We start from the raw sequence: 21,317 nt of genomic DNA on the forward strand, positions 1-21,317 counted from the left end.
TAATAACTAGAATGACTGAAACATTGTTAATGCAATTTTTGATAACAAGTACTCTCAGAATGCTTTGCTAGACCTAGTCATTATTTGTATGACATGTAAATAATTTTGCTGCGCTGGAATATATCATGGATGTTAGCCACTGGAAGGAAATATAAGAAAGCTGGATCTTTAATTTTTTTAACTTTGATTTTAATTTCGGGGCAAAGAATTTCTATTATAATGGTATTGCTGTCTTAAGAGTGGCTGGAAAAATTGAAGCTACTGCTTTTGAGATTGCGCATTTGTCTACACACACACACAAACTTTCAACGTGGATATTAACCTTTTTTCTGTTTCTAAGCAAAAAGATGTTGCAAGAAGTCTGTTACTCATGTCTCAATTTGGAGGTATTTTTATACCATAAGCTGTAATACTTAATCATCTAGGGCTTTCATACTTGTTCTTTATTTGTAGTTTAATTGCTTTTTTTCAAGTGATGTGAAGTTTCATCATGTGATAATTCTGGCTTCTAAATTTACTTTTGATATAATTTATAATCAATAAGTCAGGAAAGGTTTATGGACGATGACTAGATAAAGAGTAAGTGATAACCTGCACATATTGCTCAAAATGAAGTTTATCTTTTACTTTGGTTGTTGCTTTAATGATGCCCTGTAATTTGTATGGAAACTTGCAAATACTGTATTGCGGTTAAATACCTCATGGGATTTTCCTGTGAAATATTACAGTTTAATTTTATATTAATGGGGACACATCTAGTTTCTTGATGGGAATATAGGAAAGATGAAGTGTTTCCTCTGCAGAAGGTGAAAACTGAGGCTGGTTTTCATAGGTGTTGAGTTAAACGTCAGTCTTCTATTCAGAAAATCTGACTGGATAATTTAATCCTCATTAAGATGCATTGATGATCAATATGTCTTTGAGGTGTGTAAATAATTCTTAACTACATGGGAATAATAATCAGAGTATAGATTACTACAAAAATTACAGGTTCACTACCACTGGGCTTTTTTCTGATGGTAATCTGGGAGATTATTTTTACCAGCAAATAGGGAAAGGTGAATGCATGCTGAAGAGTGTTTGTGTTGGTTGTTCTAGGGCTAGCCATTGATAAAAAGACACTTTTTATGCTGTTATACCTCTTTGTATAGCTATTTACCTTATTTCATACCTTTTAAATAAAGCAATAGGTAACCATTAAAGGTAACTGTTATTGAAAGAACATACAAGGCTTGGACATGTCTTTAGTATTTTTTCCCTTCATTGTCAGGGGTGGTCACTTGGGCAATTGAAGTGGGTTAGAAGCACTATCCTTCCGTAAATGATATTCCTACAGGAACCCAATGTGGAACTATACATTTTTCAGTCATGAGTATAAAGAAATTAAGAGCATGTAGAGTGTGGTAGTCCCCTTCTAAAACAAACAAACAAAAACAACAAAAAGAACAACCAAAACCCCCAAAAAACCAAACACGAGCGCACTCACTTGCAGGACCAGAAATATCCCCATTTACCCAATGAAATGGGGTTAATGAACAATTTATTTTTTAAAAAAAGTATATTCACAGTTACATATGGTGGTGTTACATGTAGAAGGTCCTTGAATATACATGCAGCAAATCTGCTCTTGATTTAATTCCTTGGTAACACACATATTAATGGTAGTTATACAGAGAATTGGGTCATGAGTTTCTTTACCAACAATTCCTAAGTGTGTCAGAAAGAAATTAAATGCTGGTATGGAAAAAGTCTCTTTAGAAGTTAGTCTTCAATACAAAAGATGAGGAAAACACGTTGTTTTTGTTCTGCTTGGCTGCGGTGTTATTGTAGGAGAAGGCATGCATAACCAAACTTGTCCAGAGGTGTGTTTAATACACTTGGAAAACATTAACTTCTTTCTGTAGCTGTATTTGTTGCTCCTGTAAGCCTATTGCATGGTCTGATGATGGGATAGAATTCCACTTGTTTGTTTTATACCTTAAGGTGAAAGTAACTGTGTTTTGAGGGTGGCTTTGGTTTTAAAATAAAATTTTAACTCTCAACTTTCTGGATTTGAGATGCTTATTTTAGGGAAAGGGGACTAATTATTAAGCTATTCGCTTGTTGATAATGTTCAAATTTGTCATAGTTTTTTGCGGTTTGTTTTGTGAATTACCCTCCTGCCTGAGGGTACAAAGCAGGAGCTGGGATTCACATGTAGTGGCTGGTCCTGGCTGCTCAGGGCTGGCAGCTGGTGGCTGGTGTGCAGAGTCAGCTCCTGGTCTGGCCTGAGATCTCCGTGCCCCTCCGCCTACCCCAAAAACAGTTGCCACTGCAGGTTGCTTCGTGTGCTTCCACAGGCCCCTTGATACTGCACTGGGGTTGTTGAGCCATTTCAGTAATCAGGGCCTATTTAAAATACAGCTTTAAACACGGGTCATGTATGGAAGAAAGGTAGTAGGGCATGTCCTAATAACTCAGCTGCTCACCTCTCTTCTGTTCTCCCCCTCTTGCCATTTAGAGTAGGGTTTGCAGTTGTTTCCTTACAGACACGCTGAGTGTACGGCATGTTAAGCTAGGACATGCAGAATGACCTAGGCTGGTGCCAGTGATGTGACATCTGTAAAATAGCTCCTTCAGAAGCTTGCTGTCTCTGGAGTAACATTGAAGGCCATGGAGGTGGGAAGTAGAGAGTCCGGCTTTCTCTGCTAGGGACTCCTAGCTGGTGGAAATTTTCTGGGGCTTGATTAGGCCCTTTCAGCCTCGGTTGACTAATGGCTGCAGTGTCCAAACACTTGGCCATTTGTCCCAGCCTTGGCCTTGGCACGGCTTCCATGGTCAGCTGGCACCATCAAGGACAGCCTCAGCTGGGGCTCTTTGCATGCTGTAAACACAAACTGTGAGCTCCAGCTGTGTTACTAGTTTTATTTTGCATAAAATTGTAAAATACGAGGAATTCCAAGTTTTCATTTGTGAACTCAGTACAAACTGGTCACACGAGCATGTTTGAATTTCTTGTGATGAATTTCTGACTTACTACTTCAGTTGGGGCACCCAGTATATAACTTTAAGATACTAAGACAAATGTAACTGACGAGCTAGCATAGAAAACAATGGCAGCTTTAGTCTAGAGCTAAGCACCTCTCTGATTTTATGATAAGCAGCAGTATGTAAGTACATGTCACTCTTAGTTCTTGGATAGCTGCTATGGATGCTGGAAGACAGACTGTTAACAGGTATATAGCACAGAAAAGAAAAGGTCTAACTTGCTGGAGGACGTGTGACAGTTCAGCAGTGACAATGCATTTTGTACAATCTTTGATATCATTCATAATTCTCATTATTTTGCGAAAAACTTTGACATGGAATTTCATCCTTGTCGCAGACAGCTTTAGGGTGAAATTCCTACACACTCTTGTGTTTAGTTGCCAGCATTCGTTGGAGACCTGGGCCCGAGTTTAGAGAACTTGGGTTTGTCAGGGGCAATGGTTGAATTTCACGTAGAAATTGATACATAAGTGGAAAAGAAACGTTAGCAGTTTAAGAAAAACATAGGGGACCATCATCTGAAAATTAAACCTAGCCTGCCAAATCTACTTCAAGTATGGGCTAGGTTATCCAGCTGACATGCTAGGCTTTCTACAGAGCGGGACTGACTTTGCTGTGAAATGGACCTGTAATTACTTGTGCTGCTATGCATAGCCAGTTAAATAAAAATCATCAATTTGTTTGGGTTTATGTTTTAGTTATAAAAGAGTTTGGGGTGTTGTTTTTTTGTTTTGGTTTTTTTCTGGATAGCAAGTATATATATATATATAAATATTAAAATGTTGATGCTATTTTATCAGCTTCTATACTTGAAGCTTGAATGAGTAGGAAGATCTAGCTAAACTGTAGCGCTTGAACAAGTATTGCTCTGCTGGGGAGCGATTAGGATTAGATACCAAATTTTCCACAGGGTCTCCAAGCATGGCTTATCCTGCAGCACACTCTGCACGAGGAGTGCAGGGGCTACAATGCAATTTTCTTGCTTTCTCCAGGCTGAGTGCTGGAGAATCCTGCGATTGTTGCTCTCTGCTGAAGCCCAACTAAAGTGGAAGAGAATTAGAACATACTTAGAGAAAGGGTATGGTGGAAGTGTAAGATAGGAAGCATTGGGGTTGGCAGGTGAGAAAGGTTGGCGAATACGAGCAGAAGGGTCAAATAGCGTTTTCCCGAGAGCAGAGAAGTCTGTAAGCTCCAGGAGCATTAGGAGTCACAATGCAGCACGAGCCCTGAAGGTCATGCTGACAAAGCTTTGAATCTGGCTACCAAAAACCTTCTTTCTTGTCTAGTGGCTGGCCCGCAGCAAAGAATGACTTGCTCCTTTTACCCAGCAGCGGACTAGCAGGTAGGAAGCTATTTCTGCGAGTGAAAGGTTGTTGGGTTTTTTTACCTCAGAGGGTGGAAGGAGGAGAAAAGACAGTGCAGTATAATTCATGTAGTCACTGGAGTTTTTGGTATAAGATGAACACAGTGCTGAATAAATAGTTTGAAACGTAGCTGCTAGAAAATTAGAGAATGTGAAATTAAAGGCTTCATATACAGTCTTAACCCATCTTCACCTTTTTTGAATGTCCTTGATAATTAGATAGCTGCATATTTTATGTAGCAGCAACCATTTCTGAATAAGAAAGCCCATTTTCTGGTTAAAATAAATGAAAAATTAATCTGCTGTGATTAACTGCAGTCTGTATATCAAGAATAATTTTAAACCAATAGGAGTGTATAGTGGGTTATATGAAAATACTGCTCTTAATCCACCTAAAGATCACCTCTTCCTTTTTTCCCCAGCCTTAAAAACCAACCAACCAACCAGAAAAAAAAACAACAAACAAACCCCAAACCAAAAATCCCCCACCAAACCCCCCAAAATCCAAAGCAAACAAACAAAACCCTCACCCCACACCTTTGGGAAAGAATAGGGAATTTCTCTTAGGAAAAATGTGCAGCCTAAATAAATGAGTCTTGACAACTTCCAGTTTTGATTTTAGAAAGTATACAATAGCAAACTATCAATAGGCTGACAAAAAAAGGTATGAGAATTTGTTGAATGCTTTTGTGTGTCTGACCTGAGTTTTCTGTGAGAAGGGAATTGTTTTAGCTGCTTCTAAGTATAGATTACACATCATTACGCAGGGGTGATTCACTGCACTGTTTTGTTGCCTGCCTTTGGTGCCGTATAGAATTTTGCATCTTGTGGCCTTTCAAGCGTTTCACATTTGCTTTTTGTAGTGATGTGTGAGTAAATATGTTTCAGAATTCTAAGTGATTTTAAATTGATCAGTGTCTTTAGCTACTTAGAGAAAACCTACCCTATGTTTTAAGGCAGATATACAAATAAAGGGAGATTACAAAACTGTCCTGGTGTTGGTCCTGTCTAGCTTGGCCAGCAGTCTAGGAAACACTCGTATTGTGCAAGTCTCTTTGTAGCTAGCCTTTAGTGAGGTAGAATTTGGTAATTGGTATGGTAATTAACCTGGAAAACTATACTCTGCTTTGCTTGCCAACTGGCTTTATATGCTGTGATGTTAATTGGTAAACTGATCTAGTGAAGAGAGGCTTGAAATGTTTACAAGCTTGACTGTATTTAATTCCTCTCTTATTTTAATGAATGGCTCTTTTCTGTTTGGGCATTTTTATGTTTTTGATTCAGGTTTTTTTTCAGTTTGTGAAAACTGGCTTCAGAGTTTTGGTGTTCATGAAGATTTTTTTTCTAAAATAGAAAAACCCAAACTCCTAACAAAACAACTTTTTTTTTTTGTGGGATGTTCTTGGATATGAATTTCTGGCTTCATGAATTTATGTATGCTAGGCTGTAAAACATTGACATGTTTTAATGTTAATTCTGAGTGCCTTACATATGGTGTTAGCATTTTATTTCAAGAATATGTATACAATTTGACAGAATGTGATCTGCATTAATTCAAGACTGTTTTGTCAGTTGAGAGTAAATAGAATTGTTTTATTGAGGTGAAACCTGTATGGTAAATATTGAAATATGTAGGAAGTTTGTAAGGGGATGATGGATTTACTAGTTACAGATGATAAAAACTTGTCTTGACATTGCCTTCCTGCTTTATAGTAGGCATTTGGGCGATTTTTTACTGATTTAAACTGAGGCAATGGCCCATGCCTAACCTAAGTATACACTGCAGGAGTTACCTGTGATTCTTTTTAGAATACTCACATTTAGAACATGGAAGCCCCTCTATATATGCATTTATATTCTGGTTCACAATGCACTAATTTTACAACTTACTCTTTTCTGTAAGAAGCATTTGTTACTATAGGTATTGGGGATGTAATGAGGTCTTCATGATGATGTGGGTTTCTCTGAAAAAAAACCATAGATGAAACATAGTGAATTATAAGAATTCTTATTAAATGTAATTTTATTTTTATAGGTTATTCAGCAATAGTTATGAACTCCCGTTTACGAGCCTTAGGTGGGAGGATAAATAACATACGAGCATCGGAACTACCGAAAGAGAAAACGCGATCAGAGATAATCTGTAACGTTCACTTTTTGGATGGCTCAGTACAAAGCTTCAAAGTCAACGTAAGTTTGGAAAAGTACTATTTTTTAAACGTATAGACATTTGTTTGAAAGCTGAAGATCAAATGTGGGACCCTGAGGCATGGGATTTCCAAAAGATGTTGAGGAAGTAGCTTTGCCATTACAAATTGCAGTATTACTAGCTATGAAATGGATTTTTAAAGTTCTATTGTAATTTTCTTTAAAGTCAACCAGCTGAAATGTAATGAAATCATGCCATTCAGATTGTATCTAGGAGAAGGTCTTCTGTATAATATGGGAACCATGAAGAAACAGATCTGGTGATTGTTATTAGCTATGAATAAGTAATTCATATTTAAAAGGAACTCCTAAATTTAGATTTGCTCCTCCTTTTCTCCTGTCAAAGGACTGGTAGTGCTAAAAGGAGGAGGTCTTGTACTGACATCACTACAGGAGGTTACACATTTTTCTGAAATGCAAAGGTGATGAAAATAGGGAAGACATGGCTTGGTAGGTCAGTTCTGTTCGGTCTTTTGTACTTCAATGTAGTCTCTTTATCTGGGAGTGGGGAGAGAAAAGGGATTAATGGTGGTTTGTATTGTACATTTTTTACTGTATTGTGTTAAATATTTTGGTTTATAGCCTTCAGTACTGATCAAAAGTATTAGTTCATTTTTAAATGAAGACAAAGGAAATACATTTACTCTTTAATCAGTTCTCAGCAGAATTACCTGACTATGCAGAAGAACTGTGGATGAATTTAAGTATAATTGTGTAAATTTGTATATATTAGACTTGTTTTATTCAGTTTGCCCTAGTTGAGAAGCAGCGTTTTGCTGAGGAAGCTGTTGTTGGATATCCTAGATTAATGCAATGCTTTCTTACTGGAGGTTCAAAACTTCACCTGAAAACTGTATTTAACGAAGTGTTCTCATAGTTATTGAAATAGAAATGATTTGATAGGTAAACAGGTGCTTATTATTTTAATATATACAGAATTAGTCTCAATATATTTTATATACTATGTATATTTATATATGTGTGTGTACGTATATATGAAGCAGCTAAGACTGAGGAGTGGAGTATAAGGAAAGCCGGTATATAAGAGAAAGAGCAACACATTAAGTATACAGTTACCATTGTTCATCTCCAGCATGCCCTACGTCAATGAGCTAGCATAATTGCCCTTGCCCTCTGTTCAAGGATCTTTGACAAATGAGGGATTTAAAACTTTTTGAAATCCATGCGTTAGTAGTGTATTCTTCCTTGTAAACAAGTGTTTAAACAGCTTTAGATTTAGCACTTGGCCTGAAGTCCAGCACTGTACAAGTGAATTTTGCTTCTCATTTCATCCTTTTAGCAGTGAGTACAATATGGTAATTGAGAACCATTTTGAAACTCCAGACCCAGCTGGCTTCTCTCCCTGCCTTCAGTGTAGCCCCAGGGTGTCCCTTCTGGTACCTCCTGTGTCCTTCATCAATTGGAAGAGCCTCCTTTACTACAGCTGTAATGCTGAACTGGTGTAGAGGTAATGCAGGTCCCATTACTGCTTTATTGAAAAGAAATGGGGAGCATGGCTATGTTATAGGCTAATGCAAGGAAGAGGTTTACCAAAAGGTCTATGATCTTCGAGTACTGAGCTTTTATACCTGACTGAGGGAGCCTGTGCTTTATCTGGCAGGATGGCCCTTCCTGATTATCTTAGCTTGACATCTGCCTTAGAATAGGCTTTGCTCTGCTCTCCTTGTGTTGCAAGGTCCAGTTCTCAAGGGTTTGGAGCCAGCTGTGGAAAATTTGTATCCAAGTTCTGCTTATGTTAACAGAAAAATTCAGCTTCATGAGGTTTGTACTGACTGTGTTTTTAATTGCCAACATCATTCAGTTTTACGTTTGTGAGCAAATAGTAACTCGGGTCTGTGGTTAGTCTGGGAATCAGCTAAGCACATACTGAAGGAAAATAAGTTTTGATTTTCCCCACTAGTGAAGTCGTTCTGTGTTGCTTTAGAGAAACTCTTTCTCATATCAATACATTAGTTTCTAGATCTGATTTTGCTCCATACTTTATTCATTTCTGGATGCCAGGTCAATTGATAATTCTATATTTTTAAGAAATTAAATATGCATATCACATGGCATGATTATCCATAAGACAAATTAACAGCAATGTATTAATATTGTATCAATAGATTATTAAAATGAAGGTGCTTTCTGAAATGGCTAGACATAGATCAAGATACATGGATAAAAAGGCATGTCTTGTGAATGTTGTAAATATGTTGTCTGGTTTTGTACTTTCTCAGTTTTTACTGTTATTGCTGAAATCTGTTGAATTTTTATCTCCTGTCTGACTTTGGAGAATTGGAACTGGATAGGATCACCTCTTTTAAAGCATAAGGTCTCTAGTGTTTTCTCCTTTTAAAGAGCTTCAACATTAACTGTAAATTAAGGTTGGGAATTTTTCAGGGTTGTATGTTCATCGGCTAGTGGTACCTGACTGTGATTTATGAAAGCTCTAAGTTTGGATGTATGTTACACTTCAAACTAAACATTACGGTACTACTCATGTATACATAAGTATGCTTTACATTCACAGTCAGGATTATACTTTTCTACTGCAAATAGTGGAAAGTGAATGGGGTAAAGCAGAATACTCAAAGCTTTGCCCTTGTCCATTTAATAGCATAAATGGAATTGAAGACTTCTCCCATACTAATGGCAACAGGCTGAAGAATACTGAGCATTGTTTTGTCATGTATCAGCTCTCTGAACACAGCATTCTTACTGCAGGAGGATTTCTTTCTTTAAAAGGCAAAGGAGGATTGTATAGAAAAGTAACATCAAATAAAAGAAACATCAAGGGTAAGAAGAAACTTGAGAGAAATTTGCTTTGAGTTTATGCAAATAGATATTCCTAAGCTGTCGTTTCTGTTATCTTGTTGGCACTGCATGGAAGCTCAAGACTAGTAAATTTGAGGTGGATTTAAATTTAATACAAAGATGATAAACAGTCCAAACTTACAATCTATTGACACATTGAGAAGAACAACTTCAATATTTTGAACTAGTAGTAAATGACATCTTTAAAATGATGGTAGAATGTTCATGGTATCTCCAAATACTGAACCTTTTAGAGAACAGGGAGAATGGAGATGTGACTGACTTTTCATTCTGTAGAAACAGGATCTTTATAGAGCCCACACAGATGATTTTCATCAAACTTTGTTAGCAAAGTGCATGGGCCTATGAAACTTTCAAGTTTATAGCTATAGGTCTCTATTGTTCTCCTTGGTGGTACTTTCTTTTCCCAGTGGTTTTATCTGTAGCAGTAAGAATGAAAACGAAATATTCTAATATTGGGCAAAGGAAGAAGGAAGGTGGATTTTGCTTATAAAAATAACCTGGGGGACTTTCTATTTATTGAGAAACCTGAAGATAGCTGCATAACTTGATTCTTGCAGATTTGTTCTTACTAAGTACTTCTACCAGAGAATATCAGTGGCCTGACCAACTGTAAATAAAGATTTAATTTTAAGAAACAGTGCCATTTTTATCCTGGGTTTTTTTTGGCTTTGGCTGATTAGTGAAATTGCAGGCTTTTTTGTTCGTTGTTTTCATTTGAAGGAGTTGATACAGTTTCAGTGAATCTGAAATTTGTATTGATGGTGTCACAAAGAGTTAATCAGTATAACTTGTGGTATGTGCTGTTTTCAGGTCATCATGAAAGTTCACATGGGAGCACAGACAGACACATTCCACTAAATTACTTACAGGCCAAATAGAAATGTATGTGAACTCCACAAGGCTGAAATGGCCTTTCTTGTCTTGCCCCCGTTATGTGTTTCAGTATTTAAAGGGAACATGTCCGTAGTTCAGGCAAAGAACAGAAGGTATACATAAGCTAAGAGTTGGAAATGTTCTTCTTTCAGAAACATTTCTGAGACAAAGACTTGACTGTACTTGGTAGAAAATGTTGCACTTGATTTTAATTATATCTGGGTTTTCTTGAAGCCTCCCAATACATTTCAGGTGTTTGAATTTTGTGAGAAGGTTAATTCACTTCTGTCTCTGGTGTTCCTTCTGTCTTGCGCTAGAGCTGTAATGCATAAGCTTTCCACATGGAGAAAATGTTAGTTGTCATTCTAATCTAGACAGAAGGTGCTCACATGCCATGTTTGGGTATGTTTAATAGCTGTATATTGAGCAATAATGCAAACTTATTTCTAACTTCTGATATAAACCTGCAGGAATTTTCTGTTATTGCTCTACATTGACTCATTTACCAGGAATGACCACTTGGGAAGTACACCTCTCAAATTCCAGTAAATTGTCTTTTATGTAGGAATAAAATTGACAGTGTCAGATCACTTCTGTATTTCATTGTCTTTCTGAGTTGATGCTCATGTCTCAGTACCTGTGATTTTTGGGTTTAGACTACTTAGCTTTTAGTAATAGAGTTCCCTTCTAGAAATAAAATGATTAAGCAGTAATAATGAGAAAAGGTGCACAATGTGAAATGCAAATTAAGGAATGTTTTTCCTTCCTCACCATCTCAGTTAAGCTCCTTCTTCCAGTATTTGAGAAGGAACATGTTTTTTACAGCTAACACCAACAATTGCTAATGCTGCATTTAAAATAATGGGCAGAGACAAGTCTTAAAGGTTCTTTTTGATTGTGGGTACGGGTTTTATAATTTTCAACTTCTCATAGTAAAATGCAATGATGCAGAATTGTTGAATCTTTGTCACTAAGTTTTCCTATTGGATATTGTTTGATAATACAAGACAGTTTAGTGCTAATATGTTTCCTTCATGTTGAAAGAACTGCTGGGTTAAGTTTCAGGCTGGCAACAAATATTTACTTTTATATTGAGGCACATCAGTACGCTCCATGACTGAAAAACTGTAAAAGTATTAAATTTGATGATGTCTTTGAGGACAGTTAGAAGGTGATCTGACTTCCGTTGTTAGTCTTAGCCTTTCATGGGGCCTGGCTTAATATTAAATGCTGAAGGAAAGAATTAGTGGAGGAGAGATTTTTCCGGTTAGAACTGCAATGACTAACCTTGTGTATGTTTGTTTTAAATCATTTTTGAGGCAGAGGAAATGCAGTGGGTCAGAATGCTGTGGGCTTGGATAAATATTTTGTGAGACCTTTATATAGGAAAATACTGGGCTGGAGTGTATGGAATCTAGAAGAGTTAGGGGATGGGCAGGGATTTGGCTCAAGAGGTGGCAGTAGATCTTGCTGAAGAGGAGATGTTAAACAGTGCAAGGGTGTTAATAGAGTTCTTGACTGTCAAATTTTATGTGTTGCTATTGAGTCTTACATTTTCGATTTACTAAAAAAAGATTCAAGGCATTATTAACAAGGAAAAAAGAGGCAGGAATATGAGGTAGCAGATAGGCTATCTTGAACAAGGAGTAATTGCAGTGAGGGAAATCAGTAGTGTAAACTAATAGCTTTCATAAGATGAGGTAATGTGTTTTTCTAAGCTCAATTTTCAGTTGTAAACAATAGAGGAGGAGAACACTGTAGTTTCAGGCTGAGCTGCTGATGTGTTACTGTTCTGAAAAAGGTGAATGCTGTTACACATCAGGCAGGAGTCTTTAGCCAATGTCAAGGAAGTACTAACAGTGTTAGTCTTGGCATCAAGGCCACCCTCCAGGGAATGTCACATGTAGATCCTGGTTACTCACAAAGAGGGAAGTTCCAGTCAGGCAGGCATAGAAAGGGCAACTAGGATACTCTGTAAAGGTCTGGACCTAAGGAAAGAAGAGGCTGCTCTGTTTGTTCCGGCTGTACAAAATCTTGCACGCTCTGAGTAAGAGCATCAGGTGGGTAAATAAATGCCAGGAAAAAGACAGAGTTAGTAGAAGAGCAAATAAATTAGCTGTGTAAAATTAGTGTGGAGATTAAAAGAAAGTGTAGCACTTAGTTCAATTTCATAGGCATGTTGGGACTGAAGGACGCAGGCTATTTGCTGGTGTATGACTGTTACAGGCTGAGTTAGGAAAGGATCGCCTCAAGCAGCATGTGAGGGGCAATGGGTATTGTGTCTGAAAAGTTCAGCTGGTGCTTAGCTGTGAGGTTATCATTGCCAGAAAGTGGGGGCAAAGCTTTTGCAGAGCGGAGGGACAGGGAGATGTGCTGTATGTTGCACTGTCCTCTTAAAGTGTCACTTTGTACCACTTACCTTGTAGAAGTTAACAAACTGAAAAGGATTACTTGCTTATTTACCTCTCTACTCCAAACAGCAAATAGTCTTCGCTTATGTTTATGCAGTTCTTGGGACAGTGGGTCTTGATCACCCCAGCTTCTAGGCAGTATTTGATGTTAAAAATAATGAAGGGGTTCTTTCTCTTCAAAATGGTGTAGCTTGCTAGAAATTAAACTTGCCTAATCTAAATTCCCTAAATATAGCAGGAAATTGTTGTGGTGCAGGCAGGGTGTAATAGGTGTTATGACTGCTTTAAATACTAATTTTTGGCCTCTCCAACATAATGTGAAATATACTTCAAGGTACGTGTAAATGGAGGTGAACAGTGCATGGTTATGAGGTGGCTTTTAACAGTTCAAAATAAGGACTGGAAGGTGCCAGGAAGACTAAATAAATGGAAATTTCTTTTCAAGATAGAAACAAACAAACCTCTTTTTAGTAGAAAAAACTTAAAAATTCTTAAGATTATCTTAAGAGCTTGTGTCATTGTAACAGTGGCTAATTAGGCTAGTGTGGAAAGTGCATAATTACTACTTCTTTTAAATCTCATTGTAGAAGGCAGGAGACGTGCTGAGACTGTCTTTACTTGCTGTAATGGTTGACAGGGTTAAGGAGAACTTGGTTCTAATGCCCAGTTTAGCTGAGCAGTGTTGATGTTGTTTTGCCCTCTTCTTAGGGTGGAAGGGAGTGAAAATATGATGTGTTGTAAAGTACTTGACACATAGTATTAGAGTACAGTGTGGCTATGGACTGTATTGAAATGGATGTCAGCATTCAAAAGCAGTGATGTGACATTCTTAGCCTGCCTCACTTTACACCTAGATCTCAAAACTGTTTATGTGTAAAATAGATTGAAGGTTATGCAGTATGAGCTGTGTGGCAACTTTATTTTTAAGTGTATAGGCTGAAAAATAATTCAGGTGTTTCTTAAAGCTAAAGCCGAGTAAATACAGATTTTCTTCAGGAAAAACAAAAACCTTCAGCTTCAGGAATTCTAACAATTGAAGAAAACTTCAGCAATTTAAAATAACATTTTCTAACTAACTGATTTGTGGAGTGAGTGCTTGATCTAGGCACTGTGGAAGAAATGTTGTGCTTTTAATACCAGAGGGCAAGAATTGGAGCCACAGAAAAGTAGTGTTGGAAATTTCTTGTGATAGGAAATGTGGGGAGGAGGAGGAAGAGAAGGAAACAGTAGTAGATATGAAGATGGAGGAGACCAGTACTGGATGAGCAGCTGGGTTTAGGGTTGGGAGACCTTTAGGAAGGTTTCAAAGAGAGCTGCAACTGCTGAGCAAGAACACTGTAGCAGGAAGCTTGCTTGTCTTTACAGAGAAGCAGTGAAAAGGCTTAGCAATTCATGTGTGTTGAGGGAGGAAGGGGTGCAACTGAGAGGAGGGGAGAGGGAAGGTGGAGGCACCTGAATTGGGGTGAAGAACCAAGCATGAAAAATGAAAGGGAAATTGGGAGATAATGCTGTTGCGACAAAAGGAGGCTGAGGGGAGTCAGGAGTGTTGAAATTCAGAGAGAAAACTAGCAGAAGAGTCTGCCCTCTGTGGTCTTCTCCTGCTCCATTTGTAATGAAACCTGAGATGCTTCTGAACGCTTTCTTTCCATAAAGTCTCATCCCCTGTAATTACTGCTTTTGGTCACAGTGTAACTTCAGTTGTTTTATTTAGCTTGTGTCAGAAGTATGTACTATAGACCTACAATTATGCTTCTGTGTTGTGCAGGTGTCATGTGATGTCACTTGAAAGTGTTTAAACATTCTGCTTACAAAAACATGAACCCTGGGGAAATGAATGTGGCATGTATAGTAAGGCAGTGCTAAAGATGAAAGTATTCATGTCAGGAAATGCCCATTATTTTAGAGGATTAAGGATAATCTGCTATTTTCTTAGGGCCCTCTTGTATACCTGTATGGATAATCTCTGTTAGCAAATATTAGTCTTCATCGTGGAGCCTGCCTGATAGATGGTGCTGGACAGAACTGCCTGACAGATGCACAGCATCGTGGCTGTGCGTGATGAGGAATGCCTGGTCGAGTGGTCCTTACCTGCCAGTGAGATTTAAGTTTCTAAGCTGAGTCTAGGTCTGTGCTATTTCAGAAAAACGGGTTTGATCAGTGCCATGGTTTGACTATCCCAAGGAACAGTACCCTGTTTGAAAGGAGGGGAGTAGGAATGTGCAGCTGGGGAAGAAGGAGGGGACAGAGCTGCTGCTTTTGATGGCTGCACAGACTTACAGGCCTGAGTGGACTTGCGTTTATTGCAAGACCTCAACTGGTTTTTGTGAAAGTTAAACAAGATGGGAGACTGTTGGAGGGGAAAGGGTAGTCTCATACGTAAGAGTTCAGTGTTGCTTACATTGGTTTATTCATACGTGACTTTGCCCCAGAAAAATGGGCATAACTTTTCATGGGAGGCCAACAGTTTGCTGTTACCTTATCTTGCATCTGGAGCCTGATGTAGAAACACTGAGTATTTAAATCACAAATGAGCTACTAGGAGTTCTGCTCTGGCAGTAGGGAAATGTTGGATAATATTCTGTCCTCCAAAATAAGGAAGCCGAGTGGGTGTCATTTGCTTGAGTCTTTGTTGTTCTTTTCCCATCTTTTAAACAGGAAGAATGCCTTTATGAGAAAAGGGAAGACTATAGAATATATTACTATTTAAAATGCTCCATTACAACAGTGTGGTACCCTGTTTAAAAATAAAATAATAAAAAAAAAAATCAAATCTGTCTTCTGAACAGGACTTGAGCATTTTATAATAAACAAGATGTAGATAAAGAGAATTCAATACAATATTGGCTTAATAAAGTGAGCAGTCTTATGGAATAAGTAAGACTTGCCATCCACAAAAAATGTGGCCACTATCATGCTTAATATACATTAAGTCCTTTGTTTCAATAGATAGCCTAAGAAATTTGTTTAAGAAATCAGAACTTGTGCTAAGGTAGTGATGTAGTGACAGGACGAGGGGGAATGGCTTTAAACTGAAAAAGGACAGATTTAGATTAGTTGTTAGGAAGAACTTCTTTACTGTGAGGGTGGTGAGACACTGGAACAGGTTTCCCAGAGAGGCTGTGGATGCCCCATCCCTGGCAGTGTTCAAGGCCAGGCTGGATGGGGCTTTGAGCAGCCTGGTCTAGTGGAAGGTGTCCCTGCCCATGGCAGGGGGGTTGGAACTAGATGATCTGTAAGGTGCCTTCCAACCCAAACCATTCCATGATTCTGTGACCTTAATTATATCAGAACTTAATTTTTAAGAAGTTTGTTTCAGAACAAAGTGCTTGTCCTTTGCAGTCTAAATAATTTTTCTCCAGTATTTTTTTTTTGCATGTGTGCAGTTTATTTCTGCTTTTAAGAGTAACATTTGGAAGATATATGAAAAATAAGTATGCTATAATTTTTTGAATAGATGAGATAACAAGCAAACTGATGTAATTTTTTGTTCTGTCCAGCAATTTTGTGCATAAAAATCTTGCCCTAAAATGCCATACAACTTTGCAAGCTATTTATTACGTATTAGTGTATTTAGGATTGCAGCCTTGTTGAGGGGGTTTTGTTTGTTTCTTTTTGTGGTTGGGTTTTTATAATATAGTTGGTTCACAGTGTTCTTTGGCAGAAGTTGGTTAATCTGCTGTTCACAATGCCATGGCATGGAGATACTTGTTTGGTTTGGGAGGAATTATACCGTGCTTCTGATTGTGGATCTCTGCAGCCTGTGCAATTCCCTGTTGCATCAGTTCTTCCGTGATACCTGTCTTGAGGGATGTCTAGACAGAAAGTGGTGTGGCTGAATGGCAGCTGAGCACGCGGAGGCTGTGGGCCAGGCAGGAGTTGAGGCTGCAATACAGAATCCTATGGTTGAAGCACAGCATCCTCCTACTCTTTTTTCCCGTCCTAGTGTATACTGACTTTGCCTTTTGACAGCTGATGTGGAAACAGTGAGCTGCTTTGGTGGTGACAGAAGGGGCCAGAGCAGCCCCATGTGGCTGTAACCCATCCTTGCAGGTTACAGCTCCGGAGAATGGCATTGCTCCTAAAGACTGTGGTCAAGGGAGAGGTTGTCTGATCAAAATGAAGTTGCTGGACCAACCTCAGGGGCTTGATCATGTCAATTCATATTACGAGATTTCACGTGTAATGTGTTTTAGAAAGAAAGACTCTTAAAAAAAGATACTTTTATCGGAATAAATTCTTATTACTGAGAAACTGTGAACCAATGCATTAGCAGCTATTTTTACTCATGAGTTACTTCTTTAAAAAACAAATATATTTTGGTTATTTGCATCTTGAAATGTGTAAGGATTGCGGAGTTTCACTTCTGAAGTTTTCTTGTTTTCAGAAACAAGACACTGGACAGATTTTGTTGGATATGACCTATAACCAGTTGGGTGTGACAGAGAAGGAATATTTTGGTTTACAGCAAAATGAAACTTCAGTAGATTCACCTGTAAGTATAGTAAATAATAAATGTGTGTGCATGTATATGTGTGTATACATTTATATACACATGCATGTATACACACATATTTATGCACACACATACACATAAATAAGCAGTATTCATTTGTAAACATTTTTAATCTATCTAATAGTTTTTCATTTCACAGCGATGGCTTGAACCAAACAAACCTATTAGAAAACAGTTAAAAGGTAAGACTTGTTTTTAATATCTTGATTGTAACTGTGTAGTCATGCTTTTCTGTGTTCTTATAACTAGAATAAATACAGTTCTTGTAAATTAGTACAACCAGATGGTAGATTTTCTTTAAGAGCAAGTCTTACCTCTGCACAACTTTTCAGCAGAACTTTCTATGCATCTCTTACTGCTATCTGGTGCTAATAAGACCTAGTAGGTCACTAACTTTGATGCTGTCTAACCCTGGCTTCTGAACAGTTTTGGACAACATGGTCATGAAAGCAGTAGTGATAGCATGATGCCAGTAAATTTCTCCTGATTGGGAAGGTAAAAACAGGGGTTTTGATCAAGGGAAGTGGAGCCAGTTTCGTGTCTATTTTCTGATAATTTCTTGTCTCAAGAAGAATAAGGAAAAATAATTCTGTTTTTACAAGAAACCAAGCAAACAAAACCCCAGCACTACACACTTCCAAGTGCATGTGTTGTTCCAGTATATCTTGTTTATAGACAGCTTTGGGTAACAGAATGCTTATGAAGAAGACCAGGCCAGCATGACCTTGCCATAAAGCAGTTTAGGAGGACTGAGTGACACTGTCCCAATTTCTGCTGTGAAACCTGAGCTGTGTTTTTCAGCTCTCTTACTTCTACCATATGCTGTAGGTTGTGTGTGACTTGAAATAAAATTACATGGAGTTAACATGGTGAACTTATGTTAATTTATTGTATTTATATGTAAGATAGAATTGAGTGTTACCCCAATTGAGATACTTCAGATATATTTGCTGCAATTTTCTCTTCTAATACCTATGAGGCAAAGCTAAGTAAGTAATGCCTTTTATGTTAAGTAGCATATACAAGTGCTTTAAATGAAAGCATCGCAATATTTGAGAGTATTTTCTTCTCATAGCTGGTGTTGGGGGATCAGGAGAGACTTCTGGTTTCTTGTAGTTTCATGAGAAAAATGCATCAGATTTCTGTGTGGTTGTTCATGTAATTTTTCTATAACTATAGAAATAAAAACCTTGGGCTTTTTATTAAATGAAACATTGATTTGCTCTTCTAAAATATTGCAGGAGGTTTTCCCTGCACCCTTCGTTTTCGTGTAAGGTTTTTTATACCTGATCCTAACACACTTCAGCAAGAGCGAACCAGGTAACTTCTTTTTGATACTTACTTCCATGAACTAAGAATATATAAAGCCCTCCTTTCCCATCTCCACAGCTTGGCAAACTATGCTTCATTAGATAGATAACTTGACATAACTCTTTGTATCAAATATATTTGGAATTGACAGCTTGATGTGATGGTTATAATGAATGGTTTCTGCTATACGGAGCCTACAACTCTAAAACACAGCCAGAGTATAACCTAGTGCAAAGATGGCAGTTGGTTTATTTGCACCTTGGATTCCTTCTTTTTTGAGCACTTTGTTGCTTTAAGTACTTATTGCATGTTTTTCTTTCTTTTCTGATCCCTTAATTAATCAGATGCAATGATTAAAAAATAGGGGAGTTCAATGATTAAGCTGTCTGTATGCCCTAAGTGTATGTTGGAAGTTTTGTATCCACAGAGTCAGTTTTGAACACCTGTAGTAGCTTTAATGCCGAGGGTGTGGGAGGGTGGGGTTTATCTTTTTTTCAGGAAGAAAAGAGAATGGTTCTTGTTGTCTAATTTGGCTATTACTTGCAACATGCAAAGATAACGCTTCAGTTTATAGTAGATCTTTAACATCTTCTTTCTTAACCTATCTCAGTTTTTATGGGGTGGTGGGGTACATGAATTATAAACAATTTTCAGTTAATTTGTCACAAGGCTTTAATTGAAAAATTGTTTTGTTCAGTGCACATGATTTGGAGTTCAGAATTCACAGACACTCATTAATCAGGCATTTTTGTAACATTTTTGTAATGTTTTCGTTATCTGTTAATTTTGGTCACTTCAGAATATAAATAGTACAGCATGTTAAATGGTATTTCTTTTAGAAAATTTTGGTATTGACCTGTCTTGATATTTGCTAATCATGCAGTTGTAAGCTATTCTGCAGTTTTAAACTGAAATTATTCAAAGATCTGTTCTTTATGGTTCTTCACATCCCAACTCTCCAGGGTCACTGTAAAGTAACATTGTCAAACACTAATAAGAACAAGACCGAGCTGCTCTTGGAGAATTGTTTAAGAGCTTTTTGTTAGCATATGCTACTTGAGAAATGTCTCGTCCTCCATTGAGTATTTCTAAAATAGACTGTCACAGTTTGGGGTTGGTTTGGGTTTTGGGTGGACGGGCAGTGTGTGTAGTTCGGGGGGGGGGTGTTGTTTGTTTTTTTGTGTGGTGGATTTATTTTTTTTTTAATGTTAAATCTAAGGTGAATGTTCCAGGGAGAAAGCCCAGTTCTGTAATGGTTTGGTTTTTGTAGTGTTTGTTGTGTCATTAATACTGTGGTCCTGGAGTTGACGTACAGACTGCCAAAGATGTTTAAAACCATGATGAGAGTGAGTGGGTGTATGATTGCATATTTGTAAATGGCACTAAGTTTTATTCATCTGATTCTATAGTTTGCCAGGAAACTTAATAAAGTAAAATGAATACATGTAATCATTTCAACCATACCTTTTACATCTGAAAATAAATGTGTGTTTGTTTTCCAAAAAATATTTTCTAGGCACTTATTCTTCCTGCAATTGAAGACTGATATTGTGGAAGGAAGGTAATAAGAAGAATCCGCACTTTATTTATAATTATTTTTTTAAATAATATTTTTTTAAAAAAGCCTTTTTCTGAGAGTATTGTTGCTATAAAAATGTACCTTGTGAAGTACTGCTTTAAAAGAAAATTAAATTGGTAGGAAACGTTACAAATTTTAACATAGCTCACTTAAGAATAGTTTAGAAGCCTGTTGCAATTGAGCTATAGGATGTGCTGCATGAATGTGAAAGGTATTTCTGCAAGGAATGGTGTGCCAGGCGTGGTATTCCAAACATGGGGACCTGCTGTCTAGTACAGTAATTGGGGGGAGCGGGAAAGAGCATTCATGCTATTGTTTCACATGATTTAAGGGTAGGCATATACCCAGTGGTTCCTTTGCCTGCAATTCCTGTGTGTTTGTATGTTTTAAAAAAAGAGGGAAAAGGTGGTTTGAGTATTTGCTGCTAAATGTAAATTGCCTTTAGGTGTTTGCTTTCTTCTTTCACAGTCAGATTTGGTCCTGAGATCAGAGCTGTCTTTGTGCTTGGCATTTGGCTAATTTTAGTGTTTGTACCTAGTTTTAAATACACCAGACTGGACCTATTAACGTCCAGAGCTCCATAAAAATCCCTTCTCCTTTTGCTTTCATGAGTAAGCATCCAGCAAGAATAGAAGCATGTCCTTTCAGGACTAGTTATTTCCATTCACTTAAGAAGCTGTTATACAGCAAATAGCTTTTCATGTGTAGCCCTACTGTGCTTTGACAATCAAACTTTGTAAGAAAAAGTCAGATGCTCTTGGAGATAAATGAGTCTTCACATACTGAAGTAATTGCAGAGACATTGTTAACAATACATTTATGCAATCTATATTTAAATAAAACTATTTTCCCCTCTTTCCAGGTTATCATGCCCCATTAGTTCTGCTGTTGTCCTGGCATCCTATGCAGTACAGTGTAAGTAATAACCAAGTGTTTTTTTGTTAATAAATGTATTTGACCAACTACCTTCTCTGCTGTTTGGCATGGAAAAATAAGGAAAGATTTCTTCTTATCTGTTTGTGCTGAGCATTCAAAATGCTACAGGTGATGCTTTATAAAGAAGATGCAGGTTATTTAAGCAGCCTTCAAAGAGTCTAAATAGAAATAGTATACTTGTTAGGTCGATCAAAAAAAAAAAAAAGTTGATACAAGAATAACGTTGTTCTTAAGTGTGCTTGTACCGCTGACAAA

The 21,317-nt window shown here is 37.5% G+C and overlaps 1 protein-coding gene across 2 annotated transcripts in view; it reads left to right on the forward strand.

Annotated features, from left to right (window-relative positions):
- Positions 1-6,379: 6,379 nt before the first annotated feature.
- Positions 6,380-21,317, forward strand: part of PTPN3 (protein tyrosine phosphatase non-receptor type 3) — a 106,348-nt gene continuing 91,410 nt past the window's right edge. Inside the window, exons 1-6 of one of the 2 annotated variants that reach the window (XM_037380329.1) lie at positions 6,380-6,580; positions 17,108-17,215; positions 17,361-17,418; positions 18,478-18,556; positions 20,064-20,108; positions 20,989-21,041. In XM_037380329.1, coding sequence (XP_037236226.1) covers positions 6,443-6,580; positions 17,108-17,215; positions 17,361-17,418; positions 18,478-18,556; positions 20,064-20,108; positions 20,989-21,041 — 481 coding nt within the window. In that variant the 5' untranslated portion in view covers positions 6,380-6,442. The remainder of the gene's footprint in view (positions 6,581-17,107; positions 17,216-17,360; positions 17,419-18,477; positions 18,557-20,063; positions 20,109-20,988; positions 21,042-21,317) is intronic. The other variant, XM_037380330.1, reaches the window with a different exon arrangement.

Source organism: Falco rusticolus, chromosome 3 (assembly GCF_015220075.1).
Source record: "Falco rusticolus isolate bFalRus1 chromosome 3, bFalRus1.pri, whole genome shotgun sequence".
NCBI classification, from domain to species: domain Eukaryota; kingdom Metazoa; phylum Chordata; class Aves; order Falconiformes; family Falconidae; genus Falco; species Falco rusticolus.